Raw genomic sequence first — 18,444 nt, forward strand, 5'->3', positions numbered from 1 at the left:
GTGCTAGGACCTAAAGATACAAAGTCAAACAGAAGACCTTCCCTGAAAGACATTTCATTGAGATAGAGAGAGAGAGAGACAAACACAGAGACTGAGAAGTATCAATTAATGGAAAAATTTCTCCTAAAAGTTATAGAGTTCTATAGGGATGTGGTGGGTTGACTTGTGTCCCAAAATATGTTCAAGTCCTAACCCCCATAACCTGTGAATGTGCCTTTATTTGGAAAAAAAGATCTTTGCAGATGAGATCACCGTGGATTTAATGTGGGTATCTAAATCCAATACCCAGTGTCCTCATAAGAAACCGGAGAGAAGAAGTCACAGACACAAGAAAGGAAGACACATGAAGACAGAGGCAGAGAGGGAAGTTACGTTGCTACAAGCAAGAAATGCCCTGACCTACCAGAAGTTTGTAGAGGCAAGAAAGGATTCTTCCCTAGAGCCTTTGGAGGGAGTATGGTCCTGCTGAAACCTTTATTTTGTACTTCTTGCCTCCATAACCATGGGAGAATATGCCACCTAGTTTGTGAAAATTTGTTACAGTGGTCCTGGAAAATGAATGCAAGGGCTAACAGCTCAGTCTCCCTGGGAAGTAAGAAATGGCTTCCCAATGGAGATGACATTAGCCCTAATTTTCCAGGACAAGAAGTTTGCTAGATTAAAAGGGAGAAAGCATATACCAAGCAAAGAGACGTGCATATATTAAGCCACTGAGACATGATTCGGCAAGATGTACTCAGAGAATTACAAGTAGTTTGAAAATGCTTAGGACAGAGGAAATGGGAGATGAAGTTGGAGACCGTGTAGGGTAGGACCGTGTGGGTAAAGTCAAGAAGCTTGAAGATAATCCCAAATGCTCTAGAGAACATTAGAGGATTTTGAGCAAGGGAGCATCATAACCAAATTTGCATTCTGGATGGATCCCTCTGGAACAGCTGGAAGGGATCCTGACAAGGGGCAAGGAGACCAGTTAGGGGGTCACTAAAGGAGTCTAGGCAAGATATGATGAGAGGATAAAGAGTAAGCGATAAATACAAGAGATATTAAGTAGTTAGACCTTGATGGACATGGGTTCATAAGATGTGGAGGTGAGGGGAAGGGAGTGATTGAGGATTGCTCCAAAGTTTCTGGCTTAGGCAACTGAGTCTGTTAAAATTAGTGTTATTTAACAAGAGTAAAATATATGCATTTATTCTTGTTTTGCTTTTTTGCTCATTTGTTTAACCGAAGGATAGAGATATTAGGTAAATTTTAGCATTTTAACATCTCTTTGGGTTTCAAAGTACTTTAAACATTTCCTTCCTAAAAGCAAATGTCCAAGTCATGGTTCCCTTTTGGGAAAATTTTGGCAGATAGCTAAGGGGAAGGCTAAATCCCCTCAATTCCAGGTGCCAACATTATACTCAGCCTTGTGACAACACATGAATTAAATGGCCAAGAGGGGTCAGTGCAAAGAGGGAAGGTTTATGGAGCTTCTTGGAAGAAAGATGGGAGATGACACATGGCAGACTCTGGGGAATTGGGAACTCCTGGCTTGCTTACAGAGCCATTACCAAGTCCCCTATGGCATGACTCACACTGGCAGCTCAGTTACCTTTCAGATTTCATGTTGCCAAACTCCTCTGCTGAGTCCAAAACAAGTAAATCTCAGGCTGAATTCATCTTCTTCCACCCACCAACTATGTATAGGCTCAAAAAGCCTAGGGAAGGGAACATTCCCAGCTCTACCCTCCCGCCCATGGCTCAACTGGCCCAAAGACACTAATTGCAGTTTCTAGGTGACCCACCTCAGGCCCTCCTTCTATCTGCCAGCTCCCCACATCTGCCAGAGAAAGGAGACAGTGGGAAAGATGCTAAAACCATAAGAAACAAGATCCAATATCAGGATCTGGCCCAGAGTCTGCTGACTTTGAACAACCTCTCTACTTCTGTTGGCCTGCCAAAGTTCTGGCCTATTCTTCTCACTTTCCCATGTGTAGATTATGTGCCACTCTACCAGCTCACTCTAGAATGACCTTTATTTAAAGGCTCAAAAGGCACAAGATCATTTCAGCCAAATACACACTAGGCCCCAATCTCCACATACATGCTCAAATCTTGGAGTCCAAAAGAAGGTCATGAAGGAACCTCAGATTAGAGCTCACTCCACTTTCTGCCATCCAAATAGGGATTAATCAAGGACAAATATGGCAGAGAGGCTGGCTCCAGGACCTCCATCCAGAGCTGAGGCCATGGCAGTTTGTACACCAGGCCCAAGAAACATTAGCCAAACCCCCAGGTCTGGAAAGTTTGGAGCTACTGTCATCTTTCTTTCCTGCCTGAAACTCAAGAGATCTAGGAATATCCCCAACAACTCCATTTATGAAATAAAGGCTAAAAAAATATGGAGAATAGGGTTATAGCATAGTGTTTGTTGTTTCCATGGGTAGTAGTAACTATTGTCACTCCTTTTGCTCCTCCTCCTACTACTCTTCTCTTTGTTCTTCTCTTTTTTTCTCCTTCTCTCCATCCTACCTCTTCTTTCTTTTTCACAAGGACTACTTATTTTAACTCTAATAAAGAATTTATATTTTTAAAATTTCAAAGGGGCCTAGTTTAGAATCACAGTATGAACTTCTTAGGAGCCAATATCTTAAACTATATATAGTTGAAAGAACAGAATAGGAGAAAGTACAAAATGCATTCCAAATTCAAAGAGCCCTGTTAGATCAGTTTTGGGGCTAATACTGCATTTTTGTGATTCGTCAAAAGGGTGTGAAGGCACACCCCGGGTACTACATGGAGATAAAGTAACTATCAATGGAGAGTTTACAGTCCAATAAAAATTGGTACTAAAATAAATAACATCATATTAAAGCATTTATCAACTGCTCTTCGGTGGATTAATAATATTTTCTACAGGTCAACATTGTTTGTGTATGCATGTAGTAAAGCTTAAAAAAAAAATGGCATCTCAACAAGAGCCTGGCATCTCAACAAGAAAACCTTAACCTTTCTCAGAAGTCAGAGTGACCCTACTTGCCCTCTAAATTGTTTCCAGAAGTTTAAGTTATCAAAGGAAGTTTTATACTTTTTCAGTTGATTATTCACCAACCGGGACACATTTCATCTTGGAGCTAAAACCATAGTTCAAAATTTGTCTCACTGTTTCCCCTGCCAAAACCTGGCCTTAGTTCAACTGATGAAATATCTTCATTGGAGAAGCACTCATGATCCATCCTTTGCCCTAGAATCACTTTTCCATATTAGTGATGGGGTTGGAAGATGTGGACAGTCCAGGATTTGATACAACCCACCCAGCCATTCCCAGGATGTGATAAATGGCTCCCTGGCCAGAACTGGACCCCAGAGTCTAAAATAATGACCCACCTATGCTCCAGAACATCTGCTCTCCCCATCACATACGTATGAGGAACAAAGGCCTCCTGCTCTCCCAGAAGGGGAGCCCAAGTCAACAAAGGAGTTCCAGGACATGAATTAAGTGACCTGACCCAGTTTCAGTCACAGTGAATGATAGAGCAGCAGCAGGAGAGGCAATTACACTAAAGCTCCTCTACATACCAATCACATGTCAAAGGCTGTATCTATGTAGTTCCTTCACCAAGCACTAAAGCACATGCCATTAAGAAACCAGTAACTAAAGCTCTTGAGCTTCCAGTAATCTCTCCTACAAGTATAACCCCCTCCTGAAATAACCCAAACTCTCCTCCTCATAAAATAATGCATACAAGCATGTTCATCATATGTTCAACCACAGGGTAAGGACTAAAAAAACTATAATACATTCATATGATGTATTAACCTAAATAAACCATGTTAATCATATGTTAACTGTAGGGTAAGGGCTAAGAAAACTATAATATATTTATATGGTGATATATTATGCAATTATTTAAATGATGCTCGCAAATGGTATGTAATTAGATTTGGAACTTCTTATGTTCCAAGACTAAGTAAAAAAGTCATGATACAAAATTAAATATGTGGTATAATTCTTTCAACCTTGTGACAATATACATTAAAAAGGGGTTTATAGGAGACTTCTGGCCAAGATGGAGGCCTAGACTGACACACTCTGTCTCCCTCCACAACTAAGAAGGGATACAACTACCGCAAAACCAGAAATAACCAGAAGTTCCAGAAAATAAATGGAAGTCCAATGTATGAAGTTATAAAGAAGTGGTTCTCATCAAGATGGGTAGGAGGGGTGAAGCAAGGGTGGAGAGGTGAAGCTGTACTGTCGGCAGCAGCAGCAGTGACAGCGGCAGGACAGCAGTAAGCACAGACACCCATACTTAAGGGGAGGCGAGAAGTGCCTGGGGAGCACCCCCGGCTGCAGACAAGACCTGTCAGCTTGTGATTCCAAAGCCAGGGAAGGCAGACCTCCATTTCCTTGGACTGTGAGGCCCGGAGGGGGTGGAGACGGAGGAGGAGGCTTCCAGTCTCTCAGCGGAGAGAGACTGGAAGGAATCCATCTTGGACCCCCACCCCTGCAGAAAACATCACAGCATTGTGAGAAGGGTTGCCCGGTTGTGATGAGTGCACGGGGCTCTGCCCCCTATAGCCCTGCCCAGGAAGCAAAGGAAAACACAGAACTATCAGGATGGTACAGATCATGATAGAGATCCCTGTGATGCAGCTGACAAGACAGAAAATATCTAATCTAATGGACCGGCAGATAGATTATCTTTCTGAGGCACAGTTCAGAGCTTTGGTTATAAAAATGCTTACAGACCTAACAGCAGATCTTAAACAAGACAGGGAAGGAATAAAGGCTAGTCCTGCTGACATGAACAAAAACACATATGAAACTAGTGGTGAGGGAAGGAAAACCAGGGATCAAATCAACAACTCGGAACATAGGGAAGGAACAAACAGTCAACCAATGCAGAAAGAGGAAACAAAAAGTGAGAAAAATGAGGAGAAGCTCAGAAACCTCTGGGACAACTATAAGAGAACAAACATCCAAGTCATAGGGTTGCCAGAAGGTGAAGAAGAAAAACTAGAAATTGAAAAATTATGTCAAAAAATAATAAAGCAGAACTTCCCAAACTTGGGGAAGGAAATGGAATTACAGGTCCAGGAAGCACAGAGTTCCAAATAAACTGAACCCAGGGAGAACCACACCAATACACATTATAATCAAAATGTCAAAAATTAAAGATAAAGAGGGAATCTTAAAAGCATCAAGAGAGAAGGAGATAATTACATACAATGGGGTCCCAATAAGACTATCAGCTGATTTCTCAAAAGAAACTCTCCAGGCAAGAAGGGACTGGCAAGAAATATTCAAAGTAATGAAAAGCAAAAACTTACAACCATGATTACTCTATCCAGCAAAGCTGTCCTTCAGAATAGAAGGGCAGAGAAAGTGCTTCCAGGACAAAGTAAAACTGAAGGAGTTCGTCAGATCCAAACCACTTGTTTAGGACAAAGAGGATCAAAACTATGAACATTAAAATGAAAACTGTATCACAACAACCAACAACAGAAGCTAGGGAATCGAAACAAAGGCAAACTAAATAGGCAACAAGAGTGGAAAAAGAACTATAGATATGGAGAACATTATGGGTGAGGTCAGCAGGGCAGGGGAAGGGGGGAAAGGGAGGGAGATGATACAGGAATTAAGAAGCATATTAGGAGGGAGTGGAGTAGACAGGAAGATGTTGAGAAGAACTATATGCACAACCAATGGGCATGGACTAAGGGTGGGGGACAACTAGAGGGAGTGGTGTCACTGGGTGGAGGGGAACAAAGGGAAAAGAAATTGGGACAACGGCATAATCAATAAACATATTTTTTTAAAGGTGGTTTATAGATTTTTCTGGAAATTAAAAAATGGTTATTTATTTCTCTTCTTTACACCTTACTTCTCCTTTTAGTTTTTTTACACTTAGCACATACTACTTTTATATACCTGTAAAATAAAAGTTACTTAATTTGACAAAGCCATGACTTCAGGGGGCTGGTGCTGAAGACATTGAAGGAAGAGAGGATATGCTGAACTGAAAGGTGGTCGTGCATCTCCAGAGTTATTGTGCAAATTGCTGACCCTCATTTCTGACACTCCAAGCACTGAGGGTAGAAGAGTCCAGAGTGGTACCTGGCTCCATCCAGGGCCCTGTAGTCCAAACTCTCTGCTTGTGAGCAAGCTCTCTCATGACTCACTATAGGTCCCTGGGCTGGTCACCTCCCTTAAAATAATCCAGCTGGCAAAAAGTGTGCAGTGGTGTTGGGAGGCTTAATTCATTCATGTTTATAGACAAGCTCTCTGAGATTCTTGGTTGAGAGTAGCTCCATGCTATGGAGTGCAAATATTTAGCTAAGTACCTTTCTAGGACAAATTTCCTGTCACAAATTCTCTAAATTTAATTCAGATGCTCAAATTCAGCATAAAATTTATATGAGTTGGCTGGTAGAATGTGTACCATTATAATAAAAATGAATTGGATGTCAAATGTCTGCAGCCAACTGGATACCACTGTCTGGCCTTCCTGGGGAATCATGAGGTTGGGTTCAACGGGCCCAGAATTGGGCAAACTCTGGGCCACTGAGAAGCAGGACTGCTTGGCCTTGGGTGGGTCTTAACCCTTTAAAGGTTATATATTGTATATCTCCACCACAGGGATGTAAATGGCCCAAAGGTGCCATGAAAATCACAGGCCCACCAGCCCTAGACCAAGCAAAAATAAAATTATGATGCAGAAAGTCCTGGGTGTGACATCACAGTGCTAGTAAAGCATGTGTATTTTTGAAGAAGAGCAACAGTAGCAGCTCCCCAGATGAGGAACTGACTTTGGACAACCTGTGGATGAAGAACCATTCATGGAACGAGCCACCCCTTTGCGGGGGTGGTAACTTGTTTGACAATGCATTGGCTGCCTTCCCTTCTCTGTCATTTTCCCACTCCACTACTGGGGTTTCCACCTCCCAAATAAAGTTTGCACTTGAATCATTGGCTCAGGGTCTGCATCTGGGGGAACCTAAACCAAAGACTCTTTTTCCTTTTCTTCCAATTTCTTTAATTCTTCATGAAAGTTAAGAAAGTCATGTCCTGGAAGAACACAGGGTCCACAGCAGATGCTTTGGGTGAGAGGCCCTCGCTCACCGGCGCAGCATATAGATGGAGAGGGAGGTTCCTGCAGCCCCCTCTAGCTTGGGTAATGACTGCTAGAAGGGCACTCTTAAGACCTCTGTTTTCTCTGTCCATGAAAGAGCAATCCCACTCATTTTCTTTGACAGCCCCTTTTGACTATCGTGTCAAAAGAAGCACAGCGAGCCAGAACACCTTGTGACTCCAGAGGAATTATTTAAACCAACACTTTTGATTTTCTGGCCCACAAAGGGAAGAGCACAAAGGAAACTGAACGGCTTGTGTGTGTTTCCAGTGAATTCTAGGGAAGTGAAATAATGACCTTGGCCCAGACAGCAAAAGATAAATTTAATTTACATGCTTCAGGCCATATATGGAAAAATCATTTAGACCGAAAGAAAAAAAATCCAAACTGCAAGTCAATAGTGGCAAACATCACACATCCTAGTGGTATGTGCTGGCCTCCATTAGCAACTCAGCTGTTCCAGCATTCCCAATCATTGCACATATTTGGGCCTTGTGCTTTCCATGAGGGTCTGCTCAGAAATGCCAGCTTGAATTTGCCCAGCCTTCACTCAGAGCCTAGATCAGCGGCTGCTCCTCCCCCACTGCGCTCTCATGTCACTGGCTGCCCGGGCTCACTCTAGCTTCTCCTCCGTAACCCAGGCCTCAGTACTCTCCTTATTTGTAACTTCTTAATTTAGATGCAGGCCAGTAGAAATGTATACAATGAACAGAGGAGAAGGTCTTATTTTAGCCAGAACTTCTGATGCCGAGAATGGGCTGTCATTTGAAGAGGGCCAGAGACCCCCTCTGACTGCCTTGGCCACCCGAGCAGTTGCTCCCTGGTATGAATAATTCACATGCTCCACGAAGGGAGATGTTTATGGACACATTCTATGCTTCTCTGGCCTCCTCTCCATGAAGTCCAAGCCACCCTGGAGACAGTGAGTAAAGTCTTCTGGATAAGAAGTTGTTGAGTTTATTTTTAAATCCCAAGGATTTAAAAGAATGTCCATAATCAGAAATGCTCAGTGCTCTCCTAATACACACACACACACACACACACACACACACACACACACACAGATAAAGACACAGAGAGTAAGAGAGATAGAAAGAGAGACAGAGGGACCTAGTCAGACACAGAGACAGAGAGAGAATATGCTGGGGCAGATCAACTCTAAAGCAAGGGGTCAGTGCGGGCCCAAGAGCAAGTGTAGAAACAGCACTTTCCTAGCCAGTTGACTATTTCCACCCCCAAATAAATTCCTGCAACTTTGAAACTCACTATTCATCTTTGCCAACCTTTCTGCTCTTGGCTGCCTACTTTACTCTTCAATGTCCATAGACTTTTAGAAAATTCTTTATGCAGCACTTCCCAAACTTTCTCAGTTCACAGTACCCTTCATGTTTCAGGAATTTTTACACAATGTCCCTAGGCTCAAAGAAATACTTAACAGTTCCATTTATTGAATAGTTAAGTCTAAGTAGCTTAATAAATATCTATATCCTAACAACTTAGTAGCCATTTGGGAAAAAATACACCTAAATTGAAAGAAAAAATACTATTTTATTTTATTCTTAACCCCCGTTACTTACTAAGAGTGTGTCTACCCGTTGGACACTATCCAACTTCTCTAACTATGGAGTCAGATTGGACATGACCACTCTCACTTCCTGTTCCACAGTGATAATGTGCAGGACTGGCACTGCCTCCACTGGAAATTTGGCCACAACTAAGAGATGATGACATTGAAAGACATATTGTAAGATTTAACATCAACACTGCTTAGGTAGTACATGCAGTGTCTGACAAGCATCAAGTATTGCTGATATTTCCCAAAAAGATGTTTAGAAACTCCACAACACTTCTGAGAGTTCACGGTGGCACTCCGAGGTGCCCTGGGGCACAGTTTGGGAAACATTGTCTTCATACCTCAAGAAACTTTCTCAACATGTTGAAACCATATGCCCATGACTTTCTCCTTGACTTTTTATGCACGTGTGTATTAATAAACTCACAAACAAGACACATACAAATTCATATATTAATAAAAGTACATAAGAAACTGCCCAGAAGGATACAAACCAAATTGGGAACTGTGGCTACCTCTAGGGAGACAAATAACATTGAGAGGAGATACAGTCTAGGGAGATATTTATTTTATCTAAGATATATGGAATTTTCCTTGAGAATGTTTTCATGTATAATTTATATAATTATAAACCAAAAAACCCCACAATTTTAATGCACCTATACACACAAAACCCTTCTTCTCTTCTACAGAACAGTCTGTTAGCTCTTCTCAGTACAAGAGACTGATCCGAGAACCAAGTGGTCTGACTCCTCTGGAGTGTCCTTCCACATGGGGTAGAAACTGGGCCCCTCTCCCTGACAGACATTCCTCAGTCACCTATGGGTGTAGGAGAGAACAAAGGCCCAGAATGGCTCCAACACTGCAGAACGCAGCCCATAATAGTGAGAGTCCATGAAACACCCAGATAATAAAGAGAGAGTTTCAGAAATGGACATGGGCTTAAGGCTCACCATCGCTTCTCACTATGTGAATCTTTGACAAATTGAGTCCTTCTCTGTTCCCAGTATTTCCCTTTGCTAGTGAGGAAACTTCTTAATCCTTAAGAACAAACAGTCTGAGAGGATTACTTAGACTCATTTTTTTTAAAGACCCTCAAATAGCTATTAAGTCATTTAATGCCTTCAAAAGATAGACAGAGGGAATTTGACTCTGGTCCACTGAACATTCTGATAAATCACTGAGAGCCTCTGTGGGAAGCTTGAACCATATCCCCTTGGGCCAAAGTGAGAGCCCAGACAAAACCCCTCTATCCCTGCAGCCTGGGCCTCACTCCTCCCCTGTGCTTTCTGACAAGACAGTCCTGAGCTTCCTATTGCTGTCGTCCCAGCTTCCTGGTCAAAGGCCCTACAATTATGCATAATTTATTCCACATGTTTGTTGTGCGCCTGCCAGAGGCATCTGTCGTAAATGTTTCAATGCTTTAAGTTTAGATGAGTTTTCTTTTGAAATGATTGTCCCCAGGGTGGTGCACTGAACAGTAAATTAACACCCCTCCGTTCATGGGCCTCCTCTTGGCACATGTTCTAGCTTCAATGCTCCCCATAAAACATTCATTAAATGTAGCACCGCAGGCAGCGCCAGGCCATGACGGGAGGACAGGTGCCTGCACCCATGGATAAATATTTGGGTGACAACAAGCTCCATGAGGTAAACTCCCGGTAGTACTTTAACAGGATTATGTATTAAAGTCCTTTTAGTGATATGTATTATAGAAGAAGATTCTTTTCAGGCCACATTTGCTATTCTTCCAGCTTGCTACGTGCTCTGTTCCTTGACACAAAAATGTCTTCCCCTCTTCTTTGAAGCCTCCAGTTATCTGATCTGACCTGTGTAAGTTCAGTGACACCATCATACATGTGCTCTGCCCTTCACACACACACATACTAACACATCCTCTCAGCATGCTTATACCACTAACACACCCATCCCTGTGCACACAAACGTTCTCAACAACTCATTAAAGGTCTGAACAACTGACCATTCATGCACTCATTTATTAGGTCAGCGCTCAGTATTCTTAGGCCTTTTTGCCAAATTTTTATTACTCCTCCAACAAGGACCTGGCCTAAGTGATCTGTGCCTAGTAGATCCTAAAGTTATGCTGACTTACTGACTGGACTTTTGTGTCAGTCCACTTGTTCTCAGATTACTCCCTGCTTTTCCCTTCCTCTGTTCAATGTGGCAGAATTCTGACTCCTGAAAAACAGTATTTCCCAAAATAACTTACCAACTGAGTTTTGGTTACATTTGGCCAATGGCGGTGGGGGTGGGGTACTCTTGGAAGACTAGAGAGCAGAAAGGGGAAATTCATGGTACCTCACCTCTCTCTCTCTCTCTCTCTCTCTCTCTCTCTCTCTCTCTCTGCTCCAGATGACATGCCCAGAAGTGACTATACTTCATGAAGGATTCCAGCGCCCATTGGGTGGTCCTGGCTCCTGGGTTCCTTACAGTCCTACAAGTGGTAGAAGCTCCCTGCTGTTGTTAATCTCTAGGTTGCCTCACCATCCCGTTTGCCTCAACTTCCCCGTGTCTAGCACCTTCAAAATTAGGTCATCATAGTATTTTCCCTCTATTGAACTACATGGCATGAGCTCTGTTTCCTGATTATTCCCTAATTCAGTGATTTTCGACCTTTTCCATCTCATGGCAAATACAAACTAATTACTAAAATTCTGTGGCACACCAAAAAATATATTTTTTGCTGATCCGACAAAAAAAAAATAGGTATAATTTTGATTCATTCACATTGGATGGCTATTGTTGGCTGTTGTCATTTTTTAAAATTTGACAATCTAAGGAAAAAGTGGTCAGTGCCCCAGACTAAATAATCAGGTATTATATGTTTTAAAAATTCTTGCTGCAAACTGGTGGAAAATTGCTGCCTTAACCCATACAGAATTTATTGAAAGGAAAGGAGGGAGGAGTAGGAATTAGAAGGGACTAAGTGACCTGTTAGAAAGACAAGAGGAAAAGATCAGAATAGCTCCCCAAAACCGCCGTCTATAGCAACTTACCATCTATACTCCACTTAGAGCTTTATTATCTTGTATGCACAGAGAAAAATCTTGCCCTTGAGGGAAACTTGAGAAAATCTCCAAATATGCCGAGAAAAAACTCTTCCATAAAAGATTCAAACTAATCCAGGAACAAAAATAATGGGCCCATTCTTTTATTAAAAGTTCCAAACTCTATATTCTTCCTTGGAGACACAATAGATACCTGTATTTATATTCCAGAATTCTCCCTACTGTCTGTTGAGCCTTTGGTGTAAACTGAGCTAATTCTACTCACCATTGTCTCCAGTGGAAACAGAGCATCACCCACCAAAATGTCCATGAACTACTAAAGAAAAAGTAGGAAAACAAGTTTCTTTTACCCATCTTTCCAATAAATACCACTGTCCTTCCTGCCATTAGTATAAAGAAGAACCAACCACAATTTTCTAAAAGCACTTGAGGATCTGTCGAGGCAAAACAGTTGAAGGACAGAGGAGTACAGTGGTCAACAGCATTGCTCTTATGTCAGACCACCTGACTCACTTTCTGGTTCTGTTCACATTAGCATTAAGCAAATTATTTCTTTCTCTACACTTCTGTTTCCCCCTGTGTAAGCTGTAGATAATAAAATTTTGAGAGTTAAATTAAATAAAACCTATAAATCCTTGCACATAGTGAGCACTCCATAAATATTACTTGTAATTTTATTATTACCATTTTCACTATGTGCATACCCTTAAAACCATAAAAATAAATATGAGAATAGCCAAATTACCACCATCTAAGATAAAGAGTCAGTCTATCCCCCAAAGTTATGGGCTAACAACCAAAATCATCTCTCACATCAGCAAAGAAAGTCACAGACTCTCAGAACTACAGAGGCTATAATCCAGTCTACCCATGTAAAGACAGAAGCAGAAGGACTCAGCTTTCTGGTGAAAGTACCATGAGCCAGCCAAACTTTGAGCCTTAATTTTGTTGCCCCTCCCCAATGTGGACATGTAATTATCACCCCATTACAGTTAGAACATATCATTTCAGATCAGCATTATGTTCATGAAACATGAATTGTTCTCAGGGAAGCCTCATAGAATTAAAAAGTACTGCATCATAGCAACATCATACTTAATGATGAAAGACAAGTTTTTTTTTTCCTCCTAAAATCAAGAATAAGACAAGAAGGTCCATTCTTATCACTCCTTTTCAACATTGTACAAGAGGGTCTAGTGAGGACAATTAAACAAAAAAATAAAGTGCATCCAGATTGGAAAAGGAAGAAGTAAAACTATCTTTATTCACAGAGATAATCTTCTAAATAGAAAATCTTTAGGAATCCATTACAAACTATTAGAATTAATAAACAAGTTCAGCAAAGCTGTGAGATACAAAATCAATATGTAAGAATCAATTACATTTCTATGTGCTAGAAATAAACAATCTAAAGTTAAAATTAAGAAAGCAATGACATTTTGAATAAGGTAAAAAAGAATAAAATAATTATAAACAAATTTAACAAAAGGTGCTGGGACAATTAAATATCTACATGCAAAAAATTTTTTTGAACCCCTTATTTACTTCAAACACAAAAACTAACTCAAAAGGGATGATAGACCTAATCTAAGAGCTAACACTATAAAACTCTTAGAAGAAAACCTAGGAGTATATCTCTACAACAGTAGATTAGGCACTAGTTTTTTAGCTATGGCACAAAAGCACAAGTGACCAAAGGAAAACTAGATAAATTAAACTACATCACAAAACTTTGCACTTTACGTTATATCATCAATAAAAATTTTTAAATATCATAGAATAAGAGAAAAAAATTATAAATCATATTATCTGACAAGGGACTGGTGTCTAGATTATGTAAATAACTCTTTCAACAATAAGTAAACAATAATAAAAAGATAATTATCCGATTTTAAAAATGGACAAAAAGACATCTACCCAGAGAAGACATACAAATGGCCATAAGCACATGAAAAGACAGCTAACATCATTAGTAATTAGGGAAATGATCATTAAAACCACAGTGAAATACTACTTCACACAACTAGGATGGATAAAATAAAAATGGTAACAACAAGTATTGAAGAGGATGTGGATAATTTGGAGCCCTCGTGCATTGCTGGTTAGAATGTAAAATAGTAAATCACTTTGGAAATTAGTATGGCAGTTCTTCGAAATGTTAAATATAGAGTTACCATATGACCCAGTATTTCCATATATATGTATATGTGTGTGTGTGTGTGTGTGTGTGTATATATATATATATGTGTGTGTGTGTATATATATATATATATAATGCCCTGGCTGGTTTAGCTCAGTGGATTGAGCGTCGGCCTGCGAGCTAAGTGTCGCTGGTTCGATCTTCCAGTCAGGGTACATCAGAGAAGGAAAACTCTGACTCCAAAAAACCTCCGCTGCCTTGCGGCATACCTCTTCAGGGGAAAGGCTAAGGGAGTAAACCCCAACAGAAAATCCGGAGCCGGAGTCCCTAAGGCGGTTTGACGTTGTAGTCAACACCAGCAACTCCTGCGGCGCACCTGAAGCCAAGCTGTATCGACTCCGTCTTTCCCTTGGACCCTTCAGCTGCGAAGAGAGGGGGGGTCTGCTGCATGGGCAACAGCAGACCCTCCATATCACCCTGCCCAGGCTCTGTAGCTTCAGCTCCACTGGAGAGGACACTCCAGCGTCATCGCAAGATGTCGATTCAACACGGGAGGAGACAGATGCCGCGTCACTCCCAAGTCGGACTGCACAGCCATTCTCGGCGGTGCAGATAGACACTTAAGAAGCTACACCATCGTCTCTCGAGACGGACGGCTGCCGACGACGATATATATATATATATATATATATATATATATATATATATATATATATATATATATATATATATGAAAACATACATCCACAGAAAAACCTGTACACAAATATTTATAGTGGCATTATTTATAATAGCCCAAAAGTGGAAGCCATCCAAATGTCCATCAACTGATGAATATTTAAACAAAATGAGATATATTCAAAATACAGAGCATTACTTGGCAATAAAAAAAAGTGAAAGTCTGATATAGCTACAACTTCTATGAACCATGAAAACATTTTGCTAAATGAAAAAGCTAAGTACCACATTTTGCATGATTCCATTCATATGCAAGTCCAGAATAGGCAAATCTATAGAAAGTCAATCAGCTGTTTCCCAAGCCTTGGTGAGTACTGGATCTAGAGTTTCTTTGGGGGAATGATGAAAATATTTTAAACTTAGGTTGTGGCAATGACTACACAAATCTGTGAATATACTGAAAGCCATGGATTGTATACCTTAAATGGGTGGATTTTATGGTTTAAGAATTATATCTCAATGAAGAACTTTTTAAAAATGGACTTAATATCTTTAAAATTAAAAAAATAACAATAAAGCAATGGGCCTTAGGGATCAGGCAGAGCTGATTTTGATTACCAGCTCCCCAACTAGCTATGTTTTCTTCAGCAAGTTCCTATACCACTCTGGACCTCAATAAATGGTAGCTTTTTTATCACTTAAAAGGAAGGAAAGTAATGAAAGGTGGGGCTATGCAGCTTCAGGGTTACAATGAAGGCAGAGCCAAGGTAATCCTCTGGAATGAAAGAAGCCCATGGAAGACCATCTGCTAGACTTTGATTCTTAGTCCCTGTCTATTCCCCAGAGGAAGATGCCTTTCCTAAATATCCCAGAGCCCTGTCCTGCAGTGAGTAGTGACCATATCTCTTCCCACATGCTAGAGCAGCATCCTTCCCATCTGGCAACACAACGTGCCCCTCCCACCCTCATCTCCTATCTTTTGCTAGATTTGCAACAAGAATAGAGCATTTACAATATTAACAGAACTGAGGGTACACAGAAGGATGGAAACAATCAAATTCCAGGCCATTTTTATCTTACGCTGCTCATTTGGGAAGGTCATTTCCGCCCCCTCCCGGACCCCCATAAGGCATTAGATGCTTTGAGATTTGTGTTCTCAACAGTGTAATGAAAATAGATGTTGAATGCTAAAACATAAACATATGTATCATTCATAATGCATTCAAATGTTTTTCAATTATTCATGGTTCCTAAGAGTTACTTGACCTATCATGCATATATATCTAAACAATGTTTGTATTAGAACCACAGTCTCAATGTACGCAATTCCAGCTCCTTGGCATTCCCGTCTATAAAATTAAAATTAAATGAGTCAGTGGTCAATAAAAGTTACATGTGATTTCCATAAAGTTATCCACTGTATATTGCTCTGGGGTGGAGAAAGAAGGTTCTATGAAGTTGCCAAAGCTTATAGGACACCAAATGCTCGCTTTCGGGTGAGGGAGGTAGTGATGATTAGTCTTTCCTAAGAGTAAATTCGTTATTTCCCTAAATAATTTGTGGTCTTGGATTTAACTTTTTGTCTAGGAAAAAAATAACTCAAAGGTCCACCTCTTTCTCTTCAAAGTCCTGTTTTCTTTCTTTTCTTTTCTTTCTTTTTTTTCTTTTTTATTTTTTAAGCCAGTGTTCTGGGCTCAAAAACAACACATTCTTCTGTTTTGATGCTTGAATAAATTTGCATGTTAACATGAATGGTTTTAACTTAAAGAATGTAAAATTAAACAAAATTTGAATTCACATCCAAGATGGGGAAAAGATACATGCAAAAACAACAGATTTTCAATCTTGTTGATTTTTTTCGGGAACCAGATTAAGAAAGACATAAACACACACACACACACACACACACACGCACACGCACACGCACACACACCCAGTTTCAAAGAAGGGTGGCACTCAGAGGAGACAAGCACTGCCAAAGTGGAGCCCCCGCATCATACACCAAACTCACACACACTATGAGTATTAACAGAGCACAGCACAGATTCTGAAGCCCTGTTTCAATGTCTGAATGCCACCATAAAACTCAGAAATATGACTCAGAGGACATACTCACCATTGCATTCCTACTTTTGGAGGCCCACCCAGATAAGAGGAAATGTAAGGAATATTACATGAGTAGTTCAAGCAAATACAGGCATGAATTTGCCTCTGCTGGCCCGAGGAGCCATTTATTGCTTTATCCGTTGCACTTGAAAGGCAGTATGAAGAGTGGTTAAATGTACAGACTGTCAGTAATGGACCTGGGTTAGAATCCCAGATCCACCCACCACCATTTACTTGCTGAGTAACTCTGGCAAATGAATTTATCTGTGAACATAATTTTTTCATTAGTTTTCATTTACAAAACAATAGTGACAGCCTCATACATTTATTGTGAGAAAAAAATAATATAAGGCACTTAGAACAGTGCCTAGAGCAAGCATTCGATAAAGGTTAGCTGTCATTGCGTTGCTTGTTATGGTGGTGGTGGTGATTGTTATTAGATATTTAGATGATGGAGTCCAGAGGAACCAAGCCTGACAACTATTTTTTTGTTCTCCAAGCTGCTCTTCCATATTGTCCCAACACCACCCAGGAAAGAGAGACAAATCAAGTCATGGCAAAAGCCTGCTACCCACGAACTCTGACTGCAGGACAATCAGAGACATCATGCTCTCGTTCCAGCCTGTCTCACCCCTGTGAAGCCCTTCTCGAAGCCCAGTCTCTGTCCATGGAGTTCCAAATGAAATGGCAACAAGATCTTAAGACACAAAGAGGACAGTGAGCAACAAGCACTAGCATCTTACCTCATTCTCACCCTCAGTCGTGTTGGTCCCCAATTTCTGGACAACTGACTTGTCACTCTTCTTTAGCATTTTTTCTCGAACTTTGGTTTCATACTCAGGCCGGGAGTGTTCCTAAAACACAAGAGTCAAAGAGTGGTTAGTAAACAGGCAGAAGAGCAATGTTGGTCTATGGGTTATAACCAAACACTACAAGTACAGTAAAATCAGGGCTTAGGATCGGATTCTATTGGACATGAACTGCCACACCACATATAATCATGAAGAGTCTAGACCAGGAACACAATGTGGGAGAGAGACAGGACACACAACACTTGTTACCACACTGAAAACCAAACCTGGGCACGTTCCTAGGGATGGCGCCAGTGTTGAGAAAGGAGAGAGGAAATGTTAACTCGGCAGCTGATACAAAACGAAGCCACATGCTTTGCACAGCAGTTTGACTAAAGGCAGAGGGATGCATCTGTTCATCCCACCAGCTATCCTCATACCTCAAACTTTAAGTCTCAATGAGCCAGATCTCAGCTGGAGAAACAGATGTGCCCCACAGCTGGGAGTTAGGGCAACAACAAAACTTCCTCCCTGCTGCATTATTCTACAAGCTAAAATGGCGACTAATAAAAATCAAAGTTAAAGGTGACCATAGGGAATTTTAAAATTCACTTGCCTGGACCTGTTTCCTGTACAGCCTAAGTGATTAACTCATTGGCAAGTACACCAGTGCTCAAGAGACATCACTGAGCTGTTCAGCAATACAAACGTGAATAGTGAGTCACCAGGCATGGGAAAGCACACCTGAATAATCAAGACAACCATGGTCAAATCAAGGCAGATGCTGGAGCAGGAAGAGGCCTGAACTTACTTCAAGGAGAATTTAAGAGTGTACACCTGGCTTCATTGGCCACTCTTCCCTGCAGCATCCAAGGACAAATATCTACAGGTGTGAGGACTTCGTGTTCCTGCATCATTTACCAATAATTCCTAGGGAGGGATTATAACTCCATCAGAGATTACAGAAGCCAACAAGCTAGGCTCCTGGCCTGCTTTTGGCTCTTCCAAG

The 18,444-nt window shown here is 41.0% G+C and overlaps 1 protein-coding gene across 1 annotated transcript in view; it reads right to left on the reverse strand.

Annotated features, from left to right (window-relative positions):
* Positions 1-18,444, reverse strand: part of ANO2 (anoctamin 2) — a 302,275-nt gene that overhangs the window by 126,768 nt on the left and 157,063 nt on the right. Inside the window, exons 13-15 of the mRNA XM_090275378.1 lie at positions 17,723-17,734; positions 17,399-17,498; positions 10,585-10,589 (exon numbers count right to left, since the gene is read on the reverse strand). Coding sequence (XP_090131504.1) covers positions 10,585-10,589; positions 17,399-17,498; positions 17,723-17,734 — 117 coding nt within the window. The remainder of the gene's footprint in view (positions 1-10,584; positions 10,590-17,398; positions 17,499-17,722; positions 17,735-18,444) is intronic.

This window comes from Furipterus horrens, unplaced genomic scaffold (genome assembly GCF_987537825.1).
Source record: "Furipterus horrens unplaced genomic scaffold, mFurHor1.1.pri manual_scaffold_4, whole genome shotgun sequence".
In the NCBI taxonomy this organism is placed as follows: domain Eukaryota; kingdom Metazoa; phylum Chordata; class Mammalia; order Chiroptera; family Furipteridae; genus Furipterus; species Furipterus horrens.